Below are 19525 nucleotides of genomic sequence, written 5' to 3' on the forward strand. Positions count from 1 at the left end.
TGTCACACACGATGTCATTGCATCACATCTGCGCAGGCGCAGATGCCATCCCGATGCACGAACAGGTTAAGGGGGGGCTGGGGCAGGATGCAGGCAGAACTGAGCGGGCCTGTGGGCATCTGGCCGTGGGTCTTGATTTTCCTTCTGGAAAATCTAGTAACCCTAAGTATGATAGTCATGTCATTCAGTGTTTGCATCATACATTAATGAATTTCATTTGGAGTTTTCTTCTGCAGGAATAGGAATTTCATGATGGCTCAGAGTTCCACACTTGAAAGTTCCACACTTTTCACTGCTATGGTTCAATGAGTCAGAAACAATGTCAAAACATAACATTATGGTTCTGCAAATTGGCACTTTGTAAAATAACGCTCTTTTCAGCTACAGTGGCAAAATAACGCTCAGAATTTAGGAAGTTGGTTGGGCTGATCAGCACCCCCTTGAACACATGTATCAATTCAAAACGAATGTTATCAGAGGGCTCCAGAAGATCATTAAGGCCAGACTTAGTTTTGGTTATATCCCATTCTATGCATAGTCTGTGAATTTTCCATTGATTTCCCTAAGAAAGCTTTAAGCTGCAAGTCCATGTATGCCAAGGGGATAAACCAAAGAATGGCTTAGCCTAATCCCAATGATGACCCATTACTGTTACTGGATCCAAGAGGAAGTGGCTTTTGAGTCACCGGCACGCGCCATATTCTCCCAGTGGAAAGTTATATTAAAGGATCTGGCTTCCTTTTCTTGTCTGTGCCGATCAAATCCCCGGGTAAACCGTTGGCAGACAAGAAAAGGGAACCAGAGCCTCTGGATCTTTTTACTAGAAGGATCCAGCGCATCGTCCGAATAGTTCAACGCACAGACCATAGATAGAATCCGGAGGATCCGCCTTTTTCGCCGTTTTCCAGCAAGCAGCCAGCGCTCGACCCAGAACCTTCACTCTGCTCGCGCAGCTTGGCCGGAAACAGGAAATAACGTCAGGGGGCGGGGCGCCGCAGAGGGAAGAGCGTTCGCTGCAGGTTGCTGGTCGTAGTTGCCGCAACGTGCAGGTAAAAATCCAAGATTTAAAGTGGGCCGGGAGGGGCTGTTGAGAGAGGGAGAAGCGGGGCCGTACGTGTGACTCGGTGTCTCTGTTCCTGGTTTGCAGGAGCAGATTTCACAAGATGTCAGAACCTCAGCGGTGCCCGGACTGCGGTTCCGCAGACGTCGTGGAAGATGCTCATTACGCGCAGAACCAGCTGGTGTGCTCCGATTGCGGCTGTATCCTGACAGAGGGACTCCTCACGCACACGCTCACGGAGGAAGGATTCTTGCAAGGTCAGATACCGTAGGACTTTTTCGAACTTGAGTTATGAGGTTTCTGAGAGCACATTTGAAAATTACATTCATTGGGAAGCAGGTGGGAGGATAAATGAAGTAGGCAGCGTATGGTTTTGTATATGTTTTATAGGTGATAATGCAAGAATTGTTAATTTAAAAATACATAAGTAATTGTCATTGGGTACCAGATGGCTTTTTATTGGTAACAGTCAGGGGCTAGCATATTTGGCACCTCCCCCCATATAAAAAAATATTTTTAGTAATAATCCACAAGTCACACAAGGGTGTACCTAGGAAAAGGCAGCATTTTAAACACTGCAGGGAGCACTAGAACATCAGTAAACACACTAAAACTAAACAAGCCAGATTAGCACGGATCGATCCTGCACAGTCCATGTTAACAGGAAACCATGTTTTTTTCATAAGTAGAACACAGATACTGTACACCCTAACCCATGTAGATGAAAGTTAAACTGAATCGCTAAGAAGCCAGACTGCATGCAGAGTAACACCACAGAATCGGAAACAGTAATGCATGGCCCCTAATACTAAGCAAAATATAGCAGATGTAAATTTGAAAAAAAGAAAAATAACAATAATCACTTTACAAATTAACAAATAGAAATAAAAGATGAAAATAAGAAAATACCATTTTATTGGACTAATACCTTTTTCAGTTAGCTTTCAAAAGCCAAAAACCTCTTTCCTCAGGTCAGTACAGTACAGTATACTGCAGTTATGGTATCCTGTCCTGACCTGAGGAAGAGTTTTGGTCTCTGAAAGTTAGTAAAAAAAAAAAGTATTAAAATTAGTCCAATAAAAAGATTAGCTTATTTCCATTTTCTATTTATAAATGTTTATCACTACGGCTACAGTACTATATTCTAAAGCAACATCCTTTATACCTCATCCCACACCATGGTCTGGCATCTGTCTCCTTCTCTCCCCTCATGCCATGGCATCTCTCTCCTCTCCTTCCATTTCTCCCTTTCCCTCCCCCTCCATGGTCTGGCATCTCCAATCCTTCCTTTCTCTCCCTCATGTCAGTCTGGCATCTCTCTCTCCCTTCCCTGGTCATCCTTCTTCCCCCCCCCCCCCCCCGCTGAAAATTTGCCTTCCATCCTCGGCAGCAGCAGCTTTCACAACTTGCTGCTCTGACTGGAGTTGGGCCACTGCCTTTGCCGGTTCCAGTGACAGAGTGGCAGGTTGTAAAGGCTGGGGCTGCTGCTCCAAAAGGGGAAGATGCTGGCCCTGGGAGCACCCCCTATTGGGCTGTACATGGGGTGGACTGCCCCCACCCTTGGAGCACCACCCATTGATGGCATTGAGGAAAAAATGCAGACATCTTTAATAGAGCAGATAGAGCAGAAAGAGTGAATAAAATGAGAGGAATTTAAAAAAAAAAAAATAGTAACACTTTGCATTTAAGATTCAAAACTCCAGTAGCCATATATCATTTAGAACAAAGTATCCCATACTGTGTTCTGTGGAGAGATTCTGGGTGTGCTACAATACACCACACCAGCTGACTGCTTATAGGATGTGCCTCTTACGGCAAGAGGCACGTCCTGATGCTTCTCATCTTCTCTGTGCCTCTTCTCCTCCAGGACCCCCCACCCCCACCAGCATAGTTGCTCCAACCGCAGTCTCTAGCAAAGGGAATTCCACTTCAGATCGATTCCTGGGTTATGCTGACACGGATGCCAGCCTGTTCAGCTGGGGGTGGGGGGGGGGGGCTCACTGCAGTGGTTGCCCAGTGCAAGGGGAATGGACACCATCCCAGTGGAAGTGATTGATCAACAGGGTGGAACTGAGAGTGGTTCATCTGGCACTGTGAAAACCACAGTCTGTGCTGGAAGGCAGAATCGTAAGAGTATTTTCAGACAATGCCCATGGCAGTAGCTTATGTTAAACCAGCAGGTAGGCACCAGAAGTGCATTGCTCCAGCAAGAGGCAAAAGTCCTGTTCAGTTGGGCAGAAAAACACCTGCTAGCCATCATAGCTGCACACGTAGCCAGAGTGGTCAATGTGCAAGTGGACTACCTCAGCCTGGAAGTGGCATCTCTAAAGGTGCAGATGGCAGGCCTTGCTTGCTTTAGAGTCCGAGAGAAGAGAGTTTTGCTAGCATCTCACCCAGACATCATTAAATTATTCAAAGGAGCTCTGAGGCCACCAATCCAAGATCCTTTCCCTTCCTGGAATTTCAATATTGTGTTAGAGGGTCTCAGGAAATCCCCGTATGAGCCTTTGAAGGAAGCTTCTATTATAGATCTTACAATCAAAGCGGTGTTCCTAGTTGCAATTACCTCAGCTAGGAAAGTTTCAGAATTGCAAGCTTTGTCGTGCAAGAAACCATTTCTAAGGCTCACAGAATCAGGAGTGACCTTGCTTACAGTACCATCCTTTTTGCCAAACGTTTCATCATTTCACATCAACCAGGAAGTCAGACTATTAGCCTATCAACTCAAAGAGGAAAGACAAGGCTTTAAAGCTTCTGGAGGTCCACAGAGTTCTCTTGTGTCATCTGGAAGTGACTAATGAGTTTTGTCCATCAGACCATCATCTTTGTATTAACCAAAGAGTTGAGGCGAGGCAAACCAGCTTCCAAGGCCACCATTTCCAGCTTGATTTGGGCAGCGATCTCCTCTACCTACATTGTATGCAGCAAACAACCTCCAGTGTCGCTGAAAGCACATTCAACAAGAGGAGTAGCTTCCTCTTGGAAGGAATCGCAGGCGATAGCTCCAGAGGAGATATGTAGATCTGTTACATGGTCTTCCCTTCAAACGTTTACTAAATTCTATAGGATAGATATGGCAGTATGGGAGGATTCTGCTTTTGGATCCTTGGTACTAAGACTGGGGACTGCTTCCATCCTGCTCCAACGTCTCTGAAAAGATATGTGGGGGGGGGGTCGGGATTGGCGGGGACAGTGTGTGACCTCTGGTGGCAGGAGAGAGTTGGCATCCCTCCTGTTACATCGTTGCTGTGTGTGAGGGGAGAGGGAGTTGAATTGGCAGGAGAGAGAGGGTATCGCTCCTGTTAATTTTCTTTCGTGCTGTTGGGGGGAAAAATAACCAACAGGTTGACCTCAATTACCTCACAACAATACACAAGGATCAACTCTAGATTATCCAACCCACAACTGAATATCTATTAACAGAGAAAAGGGGGTATAAAGGATAATTTATGATATTCACTTTAAACAATCTTCTTTTGCACATCAGTGTCTTAATTTGTTTATATTAATATTTCATTCTTATTCACCCACTATCCTAATAATTTAGATAATACCCTAATTGAACAATAGAACTCATCTCCAAATTTAATAGAGAGGTTGAAGTATCATAAAATATGCATTGTTCTCGGTAAAGAGACCTCTTATAACTTAGATGTTATTTCAACTCCTCATCCTGAATGCATGTGGTATAATCATTTACTTCAAAACCTCCTTCCTAACCTTAATTATTTATTTATTAATTAAAAGAGCGGTCTAACTAACTGGGGGTGCAACCCTTTAATCAATTTTTTAAAATATTATATCATTTATTAATGTGTTATCAAACCTTAAAATCCATTTATTAAATTATATGCTTCTAAATGTATACTTTATAGAAGAGCAACAACACTCATCTTAGTGGCCTTCCAGCCAGACCAACGTTAGGGGACCATGAACTACCCGGCGCTCAAATTAATCTTGGAGCGTTTTGGCTATCAAATAGCCTTCATCGGGGGACAAAATTATTGTTATGCTACTGATTTCCAGCTCTGATCTGATATCATCACATTTATATTTGGGCATGCTTGTGCTTTCAAACTTTGGCGCTAAGCGCTTCATCCCATAATGCTCTTTTCCCTTTCATGCACCCTCCCTTGGATTCTCAAACCACAAGCACCAGCATCCTCGCGGATCTGCGTCGGCAGATGCTGGTGCTTGTGGTTGAATTACTTTGAGCTGTGTATGTGTGCTTTGGTCAGGGCAACATTTTATCAGAGCTTGTAGAAGTGAATGAGGCTTTTAGTATTCTTCCGCATTTGATATGTTACTATTTTTTGCTTGCAGAAGTGAGATTTACAGATAGCACCGGCCTAAATGAATCCCTGAGCAAGCGGAAACTATATGGTAAGACTGTTTTGCAATTTGTTCTTTCTCCTCAGAATTCCTAGGGAGGGAAGGGGGTGACATTTACACAGAGAACGCGGGCTCACTGCAGGAGAACGCAAAACAACAGTACAGGAATGGCGAGTGACTGCTAATGAGCAGATTTTCTTTCATGTAAACATTGGCTTGATTGTCTGGTCTGCAGTCTGTCTTCATTCTTTCATTTAATAAATTGTTGGAATAAGCATTTGTAATTCTTTAGGGTTGCCTCCAATTGTTTTTAATGTTCATTTGACTTCTGTGAGATTTTACACCTGGAGTGTACAGACACTGCGGAAGAAAGCCCATGAATAGTTTTTAGACCTAGTTATCCAGTTTGTGCATTTTGCAGGGACACATCTTGAGGCTGCCAGACCCATTACTACGTGACAAAAGATGCACAGTGTACTGTACTGTCTCTGTATACAGAGTCAGGCAATTGAGAATTTTAAAAAGCGTGCTTCTTTTCTAGGTCTGAAACGTGTGCGTGATCTCTGCAAAGTTCTACGGCTCCCATCAACCTTTGAAGACACAGCAGTGTCCTACTATGAGCGAGTGTTTGATCACCCCTCCTACCACTATGTTAACATTCAAAAGAAAGAGATCCTGATTGGGGGCTGTGTATATGTGACCTGCCGCCAGCACAACTGGCCTCTGACAATAGGAACCATTTGCTCCTTGATCTACGCAGACCAGGCAAAATTTGCCAGCATCTACCTCCATATGCTGCAGACACTAAAGCTGGATGTTCCGGCGCTAAGTCTGAAGGATTTAGTAACCGCCCACTGCAAAAAGTAAGTTATGTCCTTTTGTGCGTGTGTTTGTGTGTGGCAATGTTGGGCAGGAGCTAATTAAGACCTAGCACTACTTGCTTTAGAGATCATAATGCCCCCAAGTGGCTTATCTTAGTGGCTTATTCTGTGATATTTAAATTTTGAGGATCTTGCCCGCATTTCATTTCTTTATGGTGTTTTCTTTTCTGCTTATTACAGTGACTTACAAGTTGTAGCTTAAATTAATTTTCTTGCCAGGAAAATTCTCGAAAGCTAGTCAAGAAATGCATTTCGTAAGTTAGCCCAGGAAAAAAAAGTATTACTTTCCTTGGTTAGCCTTTATTTCCTTTAATTCAAGTGGATTAACAAGGCAATTATCTTATTGAAATGTTTTGCCTCCAAACCACATAGCAACACATTTAGCAAAACAATAGCTTTAGTCTTGCACTTCAGAAGTGATTTTATGCATAAGATCTGCCTTCCAGTGTGGGTACTCTTCCGGAGCCTGTTATAGGGGAAAGCACCCTTAGAGATTCAAGACAAGGTTGGATAAGTTCCTACTGACTAGACTCAAATAGGGCACTGGTCTTTGACCTAAGGACCACCACGTGAGCGGACTGCTAGGCACGATGGACCACTGGTCTGACCCAACATTGGCAAATCTTATGTTCTTACTTGACCTGCCTAGCTGTGTCTAAAGGAAGATGACCCAATGTTGTTGTTATAAGCAAACTAGAGTTAGGCAGATCTTTAGGAGGTCCCCTGCTTTCCTCCATAACCACCTGATAACCAATAGCAACCCAGTATACTGCCATGACAAAAAAAACCCACATGATTTATTTAGCCATTTCAGTACACCACTGAAAGGAAGGAAGATTTGGCTAGACAAACAAAGTACACAGAATTCATGCTCGCTCTCTCTTTCATATGTACCCCCTCCCTCAGCCTTTACCCAATCTCTCTCTTTCTCATATACCCTAGCCTTCCCCGGTCTCTTTCATCTTGGCTGTCTTCAGCTGCATAAGAAGCTGTATTATTCCTGCTTTCCTGCTGTACCTCAGCTTTCTATAAGGTTGAGCTAAACAGTTTAGGAAGTTCAGGCTAGTTTCACCATTTCAAGTCTTATGAGACTTGAAACCATAAGAGTTCCCAAACTTCTTGCATAGCGTGGCTCAAGCTTACAGAGACCTGAGCTGTAGCAGAGAAGCAAGAATTCTGGCACAACTACAGCAACAAAAATACCGTTCTGCAGGACGGATAGCAGCACTTGGTGGGTACGATTCTGGCCTGCAGGCCATATGTTGGGCAAGGTTGGGCTAAACCGTACATTAGAGAATGTTAAGTAGAGGTTTTAAACCCACAAAAATGTCTAGTCAAGCTACCTTTCCCTATACCATTTGTACATTAATGTAAAGCTCTGCTGACCTTTGAAAAAAAGTCTCTCCTAACCTCCCAAGTCCTGAGCACTTCTCAGAGCCTTAGGTGCCATCATTTCGAAATGACTGGGCGTGCCAAACACAATACAAATGACCTCTTACAGGACACATTGAAGGTGCTTGCTCAGTATTGGGGGTGCTTGGCCCACTGGCACCTATAGAGCTGACTCCTGCCATGGAGGGCCTCCCCTAACCATGTGGGTAAAAGCAAGTGCAAAGTCTGACAATGACAACTGACTTTGCCTAAATAGACTGGGTTAGCGATATGGGTCCTGGCACTGAATATCAGCCAGGACCTGCATAAATTTCCCTAAACTTTTCAAAGCACTCCGAGACCCACCCAGGACTACCTTAGATCACTGGTGGTTCAGTGGGGGTGATGGGGTCAGAGTGGATGCCCCTCATTCCTACCCCTAGTGGCAGCTTCTTAAAAATGGGTGCTGCTTACCACGAGGCTGCTTTAAGAGGTCACAACAGCCATTTTCAAGAAGTTGCCACTAGGGGCAGAAGTGAGGTGGGGTTTGCTTCTGGCTCCACTGGACCATCAGGATTCTAAGTTAGGAAGGCCTACCGAGATAGAGAGGAGGGGGAGTGTCGAAAGGGGGTTCCATTAGTTACGGGCTTGGGCAGCTGGGAGATGGGAGGATAGTGACTCTCTTTTTAGGGCTGATGGATGCTCCAAGCACTTTGAAAAGGTAGCAGCACTTATGTGGGTCCCAACCAGTATTCAGCCAGCAGGCAATGATGGACAATTTAGCCCTAGATATTCAGTACCAGTGCCCATACATCGCCCGGTTTTGAATATCCAGGGCTAAATTAGCCAGCGACGGTAAATGAAACCGCTGGTGGATGAATATCAGCCAGATTCCCTTTTTACTTTCCCATGTGCTTTCGTCCCATTCTGTTAAATTTTTGGAGGGTTATTTTACCCCTTAGTTCAGGGGTCTCAAAGTCCCTCCTTGAGGGCTGCAATGCAGTCAGGTTTTCAACCCAATGAATATGCATGAGATCTATGTGCATGCACTGCTTTCAATGCATATTCATTGGGGAAATCCTGAAAACCTGATTGGATTGCGGCCCTCAAGGAGGGACTTTGAGATCCCTGCCTTAGATGGATGGGTGGGCAGGAAGACATTCTCATCCCTTTTTGTATAATGTTTCTAACTTTCATTGGGTTGGAAAGAATAGCTTAGGATCTTTTTCCTGTATTAAAATTCTCTGTGTAAAAATACTGTTTTTCTTTAATGTTCAGTTTCAGAGTGTTCCAGCAGTCATCTTCCATTCCCGCCCACTTTGTAGAAGGCATGGAGAGAGTGGTGGAGAGGACTCTGCAAATTGTAGAACTGGCAAGTGAAACCTGGCTAGTCACAGGCCGCCACCCTATACCCATCATTACTGCTGCTGCCTACCTTGCCTGGCAGTCACTGTGCCCTTCAAAGCGTCTGAGTTGTACTTTACATCACTTCTGCAAGCTGGCAAATATGGACATTCCACCACCAACCCGGCAGCGGCTTAAAGAAATCCATGCTGTCCTCCTAAAGATGGCCTCCCAGTTATCCTGGCTGAGTGTGCTTGGCATTAGCAAAAAGACAGTGGTCCAGCATGTTGGAGAAATCCTCCAACATCGTACCTTTCTGCTGAACAAATCCCTACAGGACTGTGCAGAAGTCAGCCAGGATAAAAGCCATGATCTGGAAGCAGAAGACCCTGGAAATTTGGCAGTAGCAGTGGTGGTGGAAACTTCAGAAGCTGTCCGCCAAGGAGACTTGTGCAAGAAACAAAAGGCTGCGGTTAAGAGGTCCTTTCTGCCTCCATGTCTAACAGACCTGAAGAGAATGCGAACCACAGCCAGTGCTGTGGAGCGAGTATTCACTGGAGAGGAGGACATTTCTGATAGTGAAATAGAACAGTATTTGCGCACCCCCAGGGAAATGGAGGAATTTCAGCAGGCACACCCCTGGGACTGACCTATACCAAGTCCAGGTCTTCAGCATTTCAGACACACACATGGCAAGTAAACTCAGCCTGTGTTGTTTACAAACTACTTTAGCACATTTTTACTTGAAAAGTTGTTTCACTGCAGCCCTTGAAGTAACTCTGTCCTGGATGGGCGTCGCAACCAATGGCATCAGGCATAGATCCTATTTGGTTCATTCAGAACACATTTTTTGCACTTCATGAAGACCCAGTCAGTAAGATGTGAGCAGAGACTGAAGCATCTTGGGAGTAATTCTATAGCTGGCTGCATGTACTATAAAGATACACAAGGGCCTACTCTCCTTTATAGGATCCTCGCTTGCTAAAATAAGTACCTGTAAGTTAGGCATGAGCACTTACAGCTGGTATGGTGGATTAGATTCTGTAAGTGGTGCCTAAATTTGGGTGCTCCAAGTTGGGTACTGTTTAAAGCCAAGATCTGTGCCTAATTTTAGGCACAAGGATTTACACCAACGGAAACTTGGTTAAATCCTTATGCCTAAATTAGGCACGGATCTAACATATTCCATATCACTGTGCACAAATTCTAGAAAGTCCCCTGATCTGTCCATGCCCCTTCTAAGGCCACACCCCCTTTAGGATCCATATGAAAAATTTACACATGCATGTTTATAGAATACCAACTACAAATGTGTGTGTAAATTCTAATTAATAGTACCAGTAATTGACTGCCCAATTATTGGCACTAGTTAACTCTTTGTTACAGTGCACGCACAATTTTGAGCACCAAATATAGAATTTGGGGTTGTGTGCACGTACGCTCTGGTAACTTCTGTAAATTATGCGCATAAGTGCGAGTTCCATCCACACTCTGCCTGGCGTTTTGGTATTTTAATGATTTACATGGTATTTTGTAGAATTGCCCTACATATGTGTATTCCTGTCAGAGAGAAATGTTTCTAAGTAGAAGAGCTTCAAAACCCTCCCGCTTTCTCATGGTTAATGTTGTACAGATGCTTTTTTCTGATCTGTGTATCTTTTGAAAGGCACACCTAGGGGAGAGCGAAGGTTGTTTTATTTTTTGGCCTTATTTTGCCTTCTTTCCTTTATTTCTAGAAATTACCATCTTTTTTTAGTAAACTGTACTCTGAGGTATAGGTGTTAGTCTTCTGTGGCCAAAGAGGCACACAGTTTCAGAGTTTGTGGACTCAGAACTTCACTAGCTCCATCTTAATGTAGTTCCTCCTCTGTTAATTTGGATTGCGCTTAAAGCTTGCCTGGCTTGTTGAGGATAGATAGAGCTGATAGTAAGCAGAGAGAGCGAGTATGGAGACAGCTCTTATGTTTACTGTACAGTATCGATACACACCATAATTTGTCTCCATTTAGATGTTGGAAAGTGTCTATAGAAACTTTTGTGGAAAAAAGTTCTTCATAATAAAACAATATTAAAGGAGAGATGAACTGAATATGGGATGTTTTTGCTTAGAACCAATTTAGAGGGCAGTTTTTAAAGGTTTGAAATTTTTCCTCTTCTCAGTGGCCAGAAGCATGCACGCTGGTTCATAATATGTGTGGATTTGCCTGAAGCTTTTAAAGATGGAAAGGTAAACTGTGCATAGGGATTTCATTTTGAAATTTCTGTGTATACAGTGCCTGTGGATACTTTTGTTATTGCCAGGCCTAAATAGTCTGGGTTTTCCTTCTGAAAATTAAAGAATAGATTTGCTAACAAAAGCTCCCTAGATAGTTTAAAAAATGGCCCCTTAAATAGCACACCTCTTCTAATTAATTTGGGAGCATGCTTCAACTGCTGCAGGTAAAGATTTAAAAAGCAGAATGGTACATAGCTTTGAAACAACTGTACCTTTTTAAATAATAGGGACATATGTTTCTCTAAATGTACTAATGCAGGCCTTGACAAAACTTTCTTTAGATGTAGGAGTCGGCACTGAGAGCCGAGACCTCTTCTCCCCCCTACCCCCCTTATTGTCTCCACTATAGAAGGGAATTAGGAGGAGGAATATCTTCTAAGATCTGCTGCAGCTCCTTTAGGACCTGATTTTACATTCCGTTGCAAGGGAAAAAAGTTTAGTAAATCAAGCCCTTAATTAGAGCCTGACCAAAACCAGGATCTTTGGTTTCTACCAAAACAATCTGTGACCAAAACTGGCTGCTAAGTTTCAACTGAAATTAAACCTCCACCCTAGCAGAAGCCCCACTTGCTCTTTATCACCCCTACCCCCCCATCTTGCCCAACCACCCATGTGCCTTCTTCCAACAGCCCCCCCCCATCTCGCCTGACCGCCCATGTGCCCTCCCCTGGCTTACCTTAAAAAGAAAGCCCTGGTGATCTAGTGGCCTCTTTGGGGCAGGGACAAACTCCATTCATTCCTGCCCTGTCAAAATGGCTGCTGAGACTTCTTGTGGCAGTCTTGGTAGCCATTTTGACAGCAGCAGCATGGGGCAGGAACGATTGGTGTTTGTTCCAAGGAGGTTTAATTAACGGAACACAGCAGGAGTGGGCTTGGCCTATTACCTGATGTGAAGCTTGTCACCATATTGATTCACCTAAAACAGCTTATTAGAAACCAAGGAGGTTTAATTGACAGGAGACTAAGTTTTTGAGTGTATCAAGATGGCAGCAGCATAAGGAGATGGCTTCATTGTTGTTACATGACACCATCTCCTGTTAATTAAACATCCTTGGTTTGTTCCTGCCCCCGAGAGACCACCAGGGCTTGCTTCTTAAGGTAGACTTGGGGAGGACCTATGGATGATCAGGCAGGATGGGGAACGGAGAGTGATCACAAGATGGAGGATAGTTTTAGTTTCAACCAAAAATGAACTGGCATTTCTGACCAAAACCTGAACCCAGATTTCATGCTAGATTTCATGCCAGTTTTAGTTGGCCTCTACCCATAATTCTGCCAATGGTGCTCATGGATGTAATATGCAGCCAGCAGCCCTCCTACCTCCGCCCTAGTTAGGCCTCTTCAGTCACCCCCACTGCAGCCTACAAGCCTTCTGTACCCGAGTGTAACTTGCCTTGAGCTGCCTTTGAAAAAAAATCTTAGCTAAATCCAAAACCCCTTCCATATGATGAAACAAAAAATGAAGATCCATTCTTAATTTGAATTACCACTGATCTGTTTATCCCAGAGGAGGGCCTAAAATTGTGTTGTTTGCTCTGGATTCAGAAAAGCTTATTCTTTAGCACTCTCCAGACCAGTAGAGGTTAATCTTTACGAATGGGTATATATCCAATCATGACCAGCAGGTGGAGACTGAAAACAAAACTGTGGGACAGTATATAATATACTCCCTTCTCTATTTACATCAATCTTCTTTCAGTCTCCAGCAGGTGTTGAGTGATCTGTACCCATCTCCCTTGGTAGGGCTGTTGGAATTTGTTTAGGGGGTTTCTAGTCCCTGTTTTTGGCCGGACAGAGCTTGGGCGGGCCCTGTTTGGGGGTCCGTCCGACCTCGGGGGTGTCAAACCCGGCGGGTCTCAAGCAGGGTCCCTCCCCCCACTTCCTCCACCTCCCTACATTTTTTTAGAGGAGCCTCAGCAGTAAGCCTTGCCCCCTAAATCAAGCAAGGCATATTGCTTCGAGAGCCTGTGGAGTCTGTTCTGTAAAAAAAAAAAAAAAATCCTGAGGTAGTGCCGGTCTTCAGGGTTGCTTCCCTGTCAGTTTAATGTTTTTTACTGTATTTTTTCTTCTAACCGGCACTTTGTTTCTAGCTAGGTCGCGTATGGAGCAATTGTGCCCTTCTCCGGGGGAGTGGGACACAATTAGGTCCAGCCGCGAGGCACTCGCGGCCGGACTGAAATCGGTAGTTTGGCCCGGTGAGGTGGTGGAGCTCCGTCGGCAGCGGCTGCAGGTGCCCAGAGCTCCCCGCCGATGGTGCCTCGCGAGTCGGCTGGGAGCAGTGGGGAAGCCCGGTCTTCCCCAACCGCCCACGGAGGGATTCCCCGAAGGATTCCCTCTCAGCTGATTTTTTGACAGCTGCTGCCGACTTGCCTGTTTTAGCGGCTGGGACTGTTCAGCCTTCTCAGCCGCTACAGGCCATGGAGGGAGCATTTTTGGCGGGAACTTCGCCATTTTCTCTGTCTGGCCCTCCATTTTGTCTGCAACCTCAGGTGACCTTCCCCCTGTATTGCAAACACAGGGGCAGGTTTCGGCAGGGACCCCTGCTGGGGCAGGGAGTCCCTGGGGACCCCCAGGGGTTTTTTGTCCCCAATTTAATTTCTTTCTTTGTGCAGACAATTGGGGGTCCCACGTGCACCTGGGGGGTTTCGGGGGTGGTTTCCCTCCGCGCCCCCTATGGCTTTGCCTCCCTCTTTTCGTTTGGCGTCCCCTCTTCCTCCTCCCTCATCCAAGCGCCCGCGGGGGGGCTTGGATTGCGAATTGGTGGTCGGAGGAGCGTGTTGGCATGGTTGAGGACCTGGCTGCTTTGGCGGGCTTCCAGGATCCTCTAGAGGGGACGCCCGCTGGCAGCGGGGCGGCGGGTTTCCCGTCTTCCAGAGTAGATGCGTCCGTGGTGCGCTTTTTATTCAGAGGGATGAGCTTTTAGACCTGATGTAGCAGGTCTCCTTGGTGCTGCATTTTTGAAGTTGCGCAACCGGAGACCCCGAGTAAGGGGGCCCCTCTGCTTCAGGGGGTCTGTCCTGTTTCCCGCTCTTTTCCTGTGCGTCAGGATTTTCGGGATTTTGTGTTGGCGCAGTGGCCTACGGGCGCCGTTTCGTTTAGTGTGCGCCTTGGCTCATGGATATCCCATCCCGGAGGGGGATAGGGCTACCTTAATTTCGTCAATGGGGGACGCGGTGGTCTCGGCACTTCCTAAGCAGCATACCGTGCCTGTTATGGACGGTTCTGCTTTTAGGGTCTCTGAGGAGCGTACGTTAGAGACACTTCTTAAGTATAATTTTGATGTCTCTGCCTTGGGGGTCCAGGCGGCTATTTGTGTGGGGCTGGTGGCTCGCACCGTGTTTCGGTGGTCTGAGCATGTCCTGGATCGTGAGTCTGATGACTGGTCCTTAGTGGATCAGGAGGTGGTGATGACTGCCTCGTTCCTCTCGGTTGTTCTTTGTGACTTGGTGCTGCTAAGTCTGGGACTTTTGGTGGCCGCACGCTGTACCTTGTGGCTTCGCGCTTGGTCGGCGGTTGCCGCGTCCAAAACTGAACTTCCCAAAATTTCCCTTTCGGGGGTTGTTTTTTGTTTAGAGAGGACTTAGATCCGGTGGTTCAGACTCTGACGGACTCTGAGGTGCCCCGTCTGCCTGAGGACCGTGCCCGCCCGGCATCTCGGGTTGGCATTGCCCGGGGGCGTCTGCGGGAATTTCGCAAGTTTCGCCTGGGGCATGGGACTGCTTCTTTCCAGGCTTCCGGTTTTTCCCCGGGATCGGTTGGCTTAGCGCATGCAGTCTTTTCAGGGGGCCCGTCGTGGGGCTGGGAGTTCCCCCCCCGGTTCCCCTGCTGCCCGTCCTGCGCGATGTCTCTTTGCCGGCGCCCCCTTTGGTTCCCGTGGGTGCCCGGCTTCGCAACTTGTTTCCCAAGTGGGCCAAGATCACGTCCGATCAGTGGGTCCTGGTGGTGGTGCGGGACGGTTATGTACTTGAATTTTGCCCGCTCTCTGCCGGATCATATCTAGCCTCCCCATGTCAGGTGGCATGGGAGACGCTAGCTTTTCGCCAGACCCTTCAGCGCTTGCTAGATCTCAAAGCAGTTGTCCAGTGTCCCCCTCAGGAGTGCGGTATCGGCTGGTACGCCATTTCCTTTATGGGGCCCTAAAGGGAGGGGACCTTTCGGCCCATCCTTGGTTTAAACTGAGGTCAACAGGACTCTCAGAATTCCCTTTTATTCGCATGGACACACTGCAGTCTGTCCTTCTGGCGGTTCAGCCGGGGGAGTTCCTGACTTCTCTCGCTCTGGCGGAGGCCTACTTGCCTGTTTCCATTCGGGCCTCTCCTCAGCTCTTTCTTTGCTTTGCGATATTGGGTCTGCACTATCCGTTCTGTGTGCTTCCCTTGGGCCTGGCCACGACTCCCCGGACGTTTGCCAAGTTGATGGTGGTCGTCACGGCGGCATTGCAGTCAGAGGGCATTCTGGTGCACCCCTTCTGGGATGACTGGTTGTTTCGGGCGAAGTCGTTGCAGGAGAGCGCCCGAGTTACGGCTCGGGTGGTTGAGTTTCTCCGGTCACTGGGCTGGGTGGTCAACCTTTCCAAGAGTCGGTTGGTCCCCGCTCAGCATCTGGAGTACCTTGGGGTTCTGTTCGACACCTCCTTGGGGAAGGTCTTCCTTCCAGAGGCCCGGGTGAGCAAATTGCAATCTCAGATTCGCCTTCTTTTAGCGTCCCGGTGTCCTCGGGCGCAGGATTTCCTCCAAGTCTTGGGGTCGATGGCAGCGTTCCTGGATGTTGTGAGGTGGGCGCGGGCCCACATGTGTCTCTTCAGTATGCTCTGCTCCATAGTTGGTCACCCCAGAGGCTCAGTTTGGAGGTCCCTGTCCCTCTGTGAGGCTTGGCGCGCTGCAGTCTGCTTTGGTGGCTCCAGACCTCTCATCTGGTCCAGAGGATGAGTCTGGATCTATCGCAGTGGACGGTGCTTCTCACGGATGCCAGTCTCCTCGGTTGGGGGGGGGCTCAGTGTCTAGGTCACTCAGCTCAGGGCACCTGGTCCATGGAGGAGGCGTCCTGGTCGATCAACATGTTGGAGACCAGAGCCGTCCCTCTGGCGCTGTTAGCCTTCCGCTCCCTCTTGATGGGCAAGTCGGTCAGAGTCCGGTCTGACAATGCCACAGCGGTGGCTTATATCAATCGCTGAGGCACCAAGAGAGCTCAGGTGGCGGAGGAGGCGGCTCGGCTCATGCTTTGGGGCGGAGTCACGCCTTCTGGACCTCTCGGCCTCTCACATGGCCGGGGTGGAGAATGTTCAGGCGAACTTCCTCAGTCACATCTTAGATCACAGAGAGTGGTATCTCAGCCCTGTGGCTTTTCAGTTGATAATGCAGGCTTGGGGTCAGTCCCTGATGGACCTGACGGCCACGAGTGGCGATGCCGAGGTGTTCCGCTTCTTCAGTCGTCGCAGGGATGGACTGGCCGAGGGTCTGGATGCTCTGGTTCAACCATGGCCAACAGAGGGGCTGTTGTGCATATTCCCTCCGTGGCCATTAGTGGGCAGAGTTCTTCTCCGCATTGTTCGCCATATGGGTCTGGTGGTTCTGGTGGCTCCAGTTTGGCCTTGGCATCCGTGATACGCAGATCTGGTGACACTCTGGTGGTGGATCCTCTTCCTCTGCCTCCCTTGGACGACCTTCTGACGCAGGGTCCCATTCCCATGTTCGACCCGTCTCCCTTCTGTCTTACGGCTTGGCTTTTGAAGGGGACGCCTTGGTAAGAAGGGGTATTCAGATAGGGTGATTTCTACACTCTTGGGGTCCTGGAGGCTTTCTACCTCTCAGGCTTCTGTGTGGATTTGGCACTTCTTTGAGGGGTGGTGCCAGGTGCGGGGAGTGGTCTCTCTTCGCGTTTCTGTGCCTAACATCCTAGAGTTCTTGCAAGATGGCCTGGATAGAGGCCTGGCTTCGGCTTCTCTCCGGGTTCAGCTTGTGGCCTTGTCAGCCTTTCGGGGGTTTGTGACGGGTCAGCGTTTGACAGCCATTCCTGATCTGATTCGCTTTTTGCGGGCGGCCAAGGTGCTCAGGCCTCCCGTGCGGTCCTCTATTCCCTCTTGGAATCTCAGTCTGGTTCTCTCTATTCTGATGCACCCGCCCTTCGAACCGTTGGGGGGCTGCTCTTTGAAGGACCTTACTTTGAAGACGGTCTTTTTGGTGGACATTTCTTCCGCTAGGCGTGTTTCTGAGCTACAGGTTTTCTCTTGTAGGGCTCCCTTCTTGGAGTTTTCTAGGGAGCAGGTTGTCTTGAGGCCTGTTCCTTCCTTTTCTGCCGAAAGTAGTTTTTCCTTTTCATGTCAATCAATCTGTGGTCCTCCCGGTCTTGGGTAGTTGGGAGGGCTCTTCTGAGCAAAGACAGCTGAGCAAGTTGGATGTTGGTCGGGTCCTTCGCGCTTATGTGCAACGGACCCAGGAGATCAGGAAATAAAATCATCTCTTTGTCCTTCTGACTGGTCCTCTTAGGGGGGCTGGCGCTTCTAGGGCTACTATTGCATGCTAGATCAAGGAGACTATTGCTTCCGCTTCTCTTCTGGGGCAGCAGCCCGTTCCGGAGTTTCTCAAAGCTCATTCTACTCGGGGTCAGGCGGCTTCTTGGGCTGAGTCGTCGCTCGTGCTTCCAGTGGACATTTGTAAGGCTGCGGTTTGGTCTTCCTTGTATTCCTTTGTCAGACTCTTTCGGGTAGATGTTCTGGCGCGTCAGGACGCAGTGTTCGGTGTGTGTGTTCTGGTGTCGGCCCTTCGGGGGTCCCGCCCGTGTGAGGGACTGCTTTGATACGTCCCATTCGTAAAGATTAACCTCTACTGGTCTAGAGAGTGCTAAAGAAGGAGAAATTAGGTTCTTACCTGCTAATTTACTTTCTTTTAGCTTCTCCAGACCAGTAGAGGTCCCCACCCTGTCTGTTGTTGTTGTTGTTGTTGGGGCTGTTTCGCGGGCAGTTTTTGTTTTTTGCTGCGGGTTCTAGTATTTTTCTAGGGCCGGGGAGAATTAAAGAACAGCGGCTGTGGCTCGGCTGGCTTAGCTGGCGAGCTGGGGGACATTTTCCTTCTGGTATTTCTCCTCTGCATTTTCCAACAGCATTTGGGTATGTTATTTGTTACTCCTGTTCAGAGTATTGTTTTCCAGTTCTTAGTTCTGCTTGGCTATTCGGCAGACTGATGTAAATAGAGAAGGGAGTATATTATATACTGTCCCACAGTTTTGTTTTCAGTCTCCACCTGCTGGTCATGATTGGATATATACCCATTCGTAAAGATTAACCTCTACTGGTCTGGAGAAGCTAAAAGAAAGTAAATTAGCAGGTAAGAACCTAATTTCTCCTTTTTCCTGCAGTTCCAACACAACAGGATTGTGTAATTCAAATTGATTTTAATAACTTACCCCTTCTTTGATAGCCTTTCCTTGCATTCCACCCTTCGCCTTACCCCAGGAAGAACCTCATACTCTATACCAGGGGTCTCCAAAGTCCCTCCTTGAGGGCTGAATCCAGTCGGGTTTTCAGGATTTCCCCAATGAATATGCATGAGATCTATGTGCATGCACTGCTTTCAATGCATATTCATTGGGGAAGTCCTGAAAACCCGACTGGATTTGGCCCTCAAGGAGGGACTTTGGAGACCCCTACTCTATACTATCCTTAGTGACATCTCTGGATTAGTCTGATCATGTGGTGCAGGAACTCTTACACTGGTCTCATGAGACATGACACCAGCGCAAGAGTTCTTGTAATTTAATTGTGAGGCTCAGCCTTACACTGAGCCGCATGGAGCAGCAAGTTCCTCTTCCTGGCATAGGCTGAAGTTAAAGAAAGAAAAACAATTTTTTTTTACAAGAGCACAAAAATTTCAGGTGCCAGAAACAAATATTTATTTATTCAATTTTCTATACCGTTCTCCCAGGGGGGGGCTCAGAACAGTTTATGTGAATTTATTCAGGTACTGAAGCATTTTTCCCTCTCCGTTCCGCAGGCTCTAGTCATCATGTCTAGCTTTGTAATAAAAGTACAGTAAAAATTGTAGAAAAGCCAGAGCATAGTACAGGGGTTCAAGGAAGGTTTAGATAGATTCCTAAAAGATAAGGGGATTGAGGGGTACAGATAAAAGCAGAGGTAGGTTATAGAGATGGTAAAGAAACCACTTCAGAGGTCATAGACCTAATGGGCCGCCGCGAGAGTCCATCCGCTCTCTGGAATGACCCAGCGGAGGCAACTCTTATGTTCTTATGTTAAAGAGGTGCTATCCC

The 19525-nt window shown here is 47.2% G+C and overlaps 1 protein-coding gene across 1 annotated transcript; it reads left to right on the forward strand.

Annotated features, from left to right (window-relative positions):
* Positions 1-889: 889 nt before the first annotated feature.
* BRF2 (BRF2 RNA polymerase III transcription initiation factor subunit) lies at positions 890-11064 on the forward strand. Its single transcript, XM_033950507.1, has 5 exons — positions 890-1049; positions 1148-1317; positions 5384-5443; positions 5934-6255; positions 8923-11064. The coding sequence occupies exons 2-5, from the start codon at positions 1164-1166 to the stop codon at positions 9635-9637; spliced, it is 1251 nt and encodes a 416-aa protein (XP_033806398.1). The 5' UTR covers positions 890-1049; positions 1148-1163; the 3' UTR covers positions 9638-11064.
* Positions 11065-19525: the final 8461 nt, after the last annotated feature.

The sequence above is a fragment of the Geotrypetes seraphini genome, chromosome 6 (genome assembly GCF_902459505.1).
Source record: "Geotrypetes seraphini chromosome 6, aGeoSer1.1, whole genome shotgun sequence".
Taxonomy (NCBI): Eukaryota; Metazoa; Chordata; class Amphibia; order Gymnophiona; family Dermophiidae; genus Geotrypetes; species Geotrypetes seraphini.

Coding starts and splice junctions, on each gene's coding strand:
- BRF2 (XM_033950507.1), top strand. CDS start 1,164: ATGTCAGAACCTCAGCGGTGCCCGGACTGCGGTTCCGCAGACGTCGTG. Junction 5,444..5,933: donor GAGCAAGCGGAAACTATATG/GTAAGACTGTTT, acceptor CTTCTTTTCTAG/GTCTGAAACGTGTGCGTGAT. Junction 6,256..8,922: donor GTAACCGCCCACTGCAAAAA/GTAAGTTATGTC, acceptor TTTAATGTTCAG/TTTCAGAGTGTTCCAGCAGT.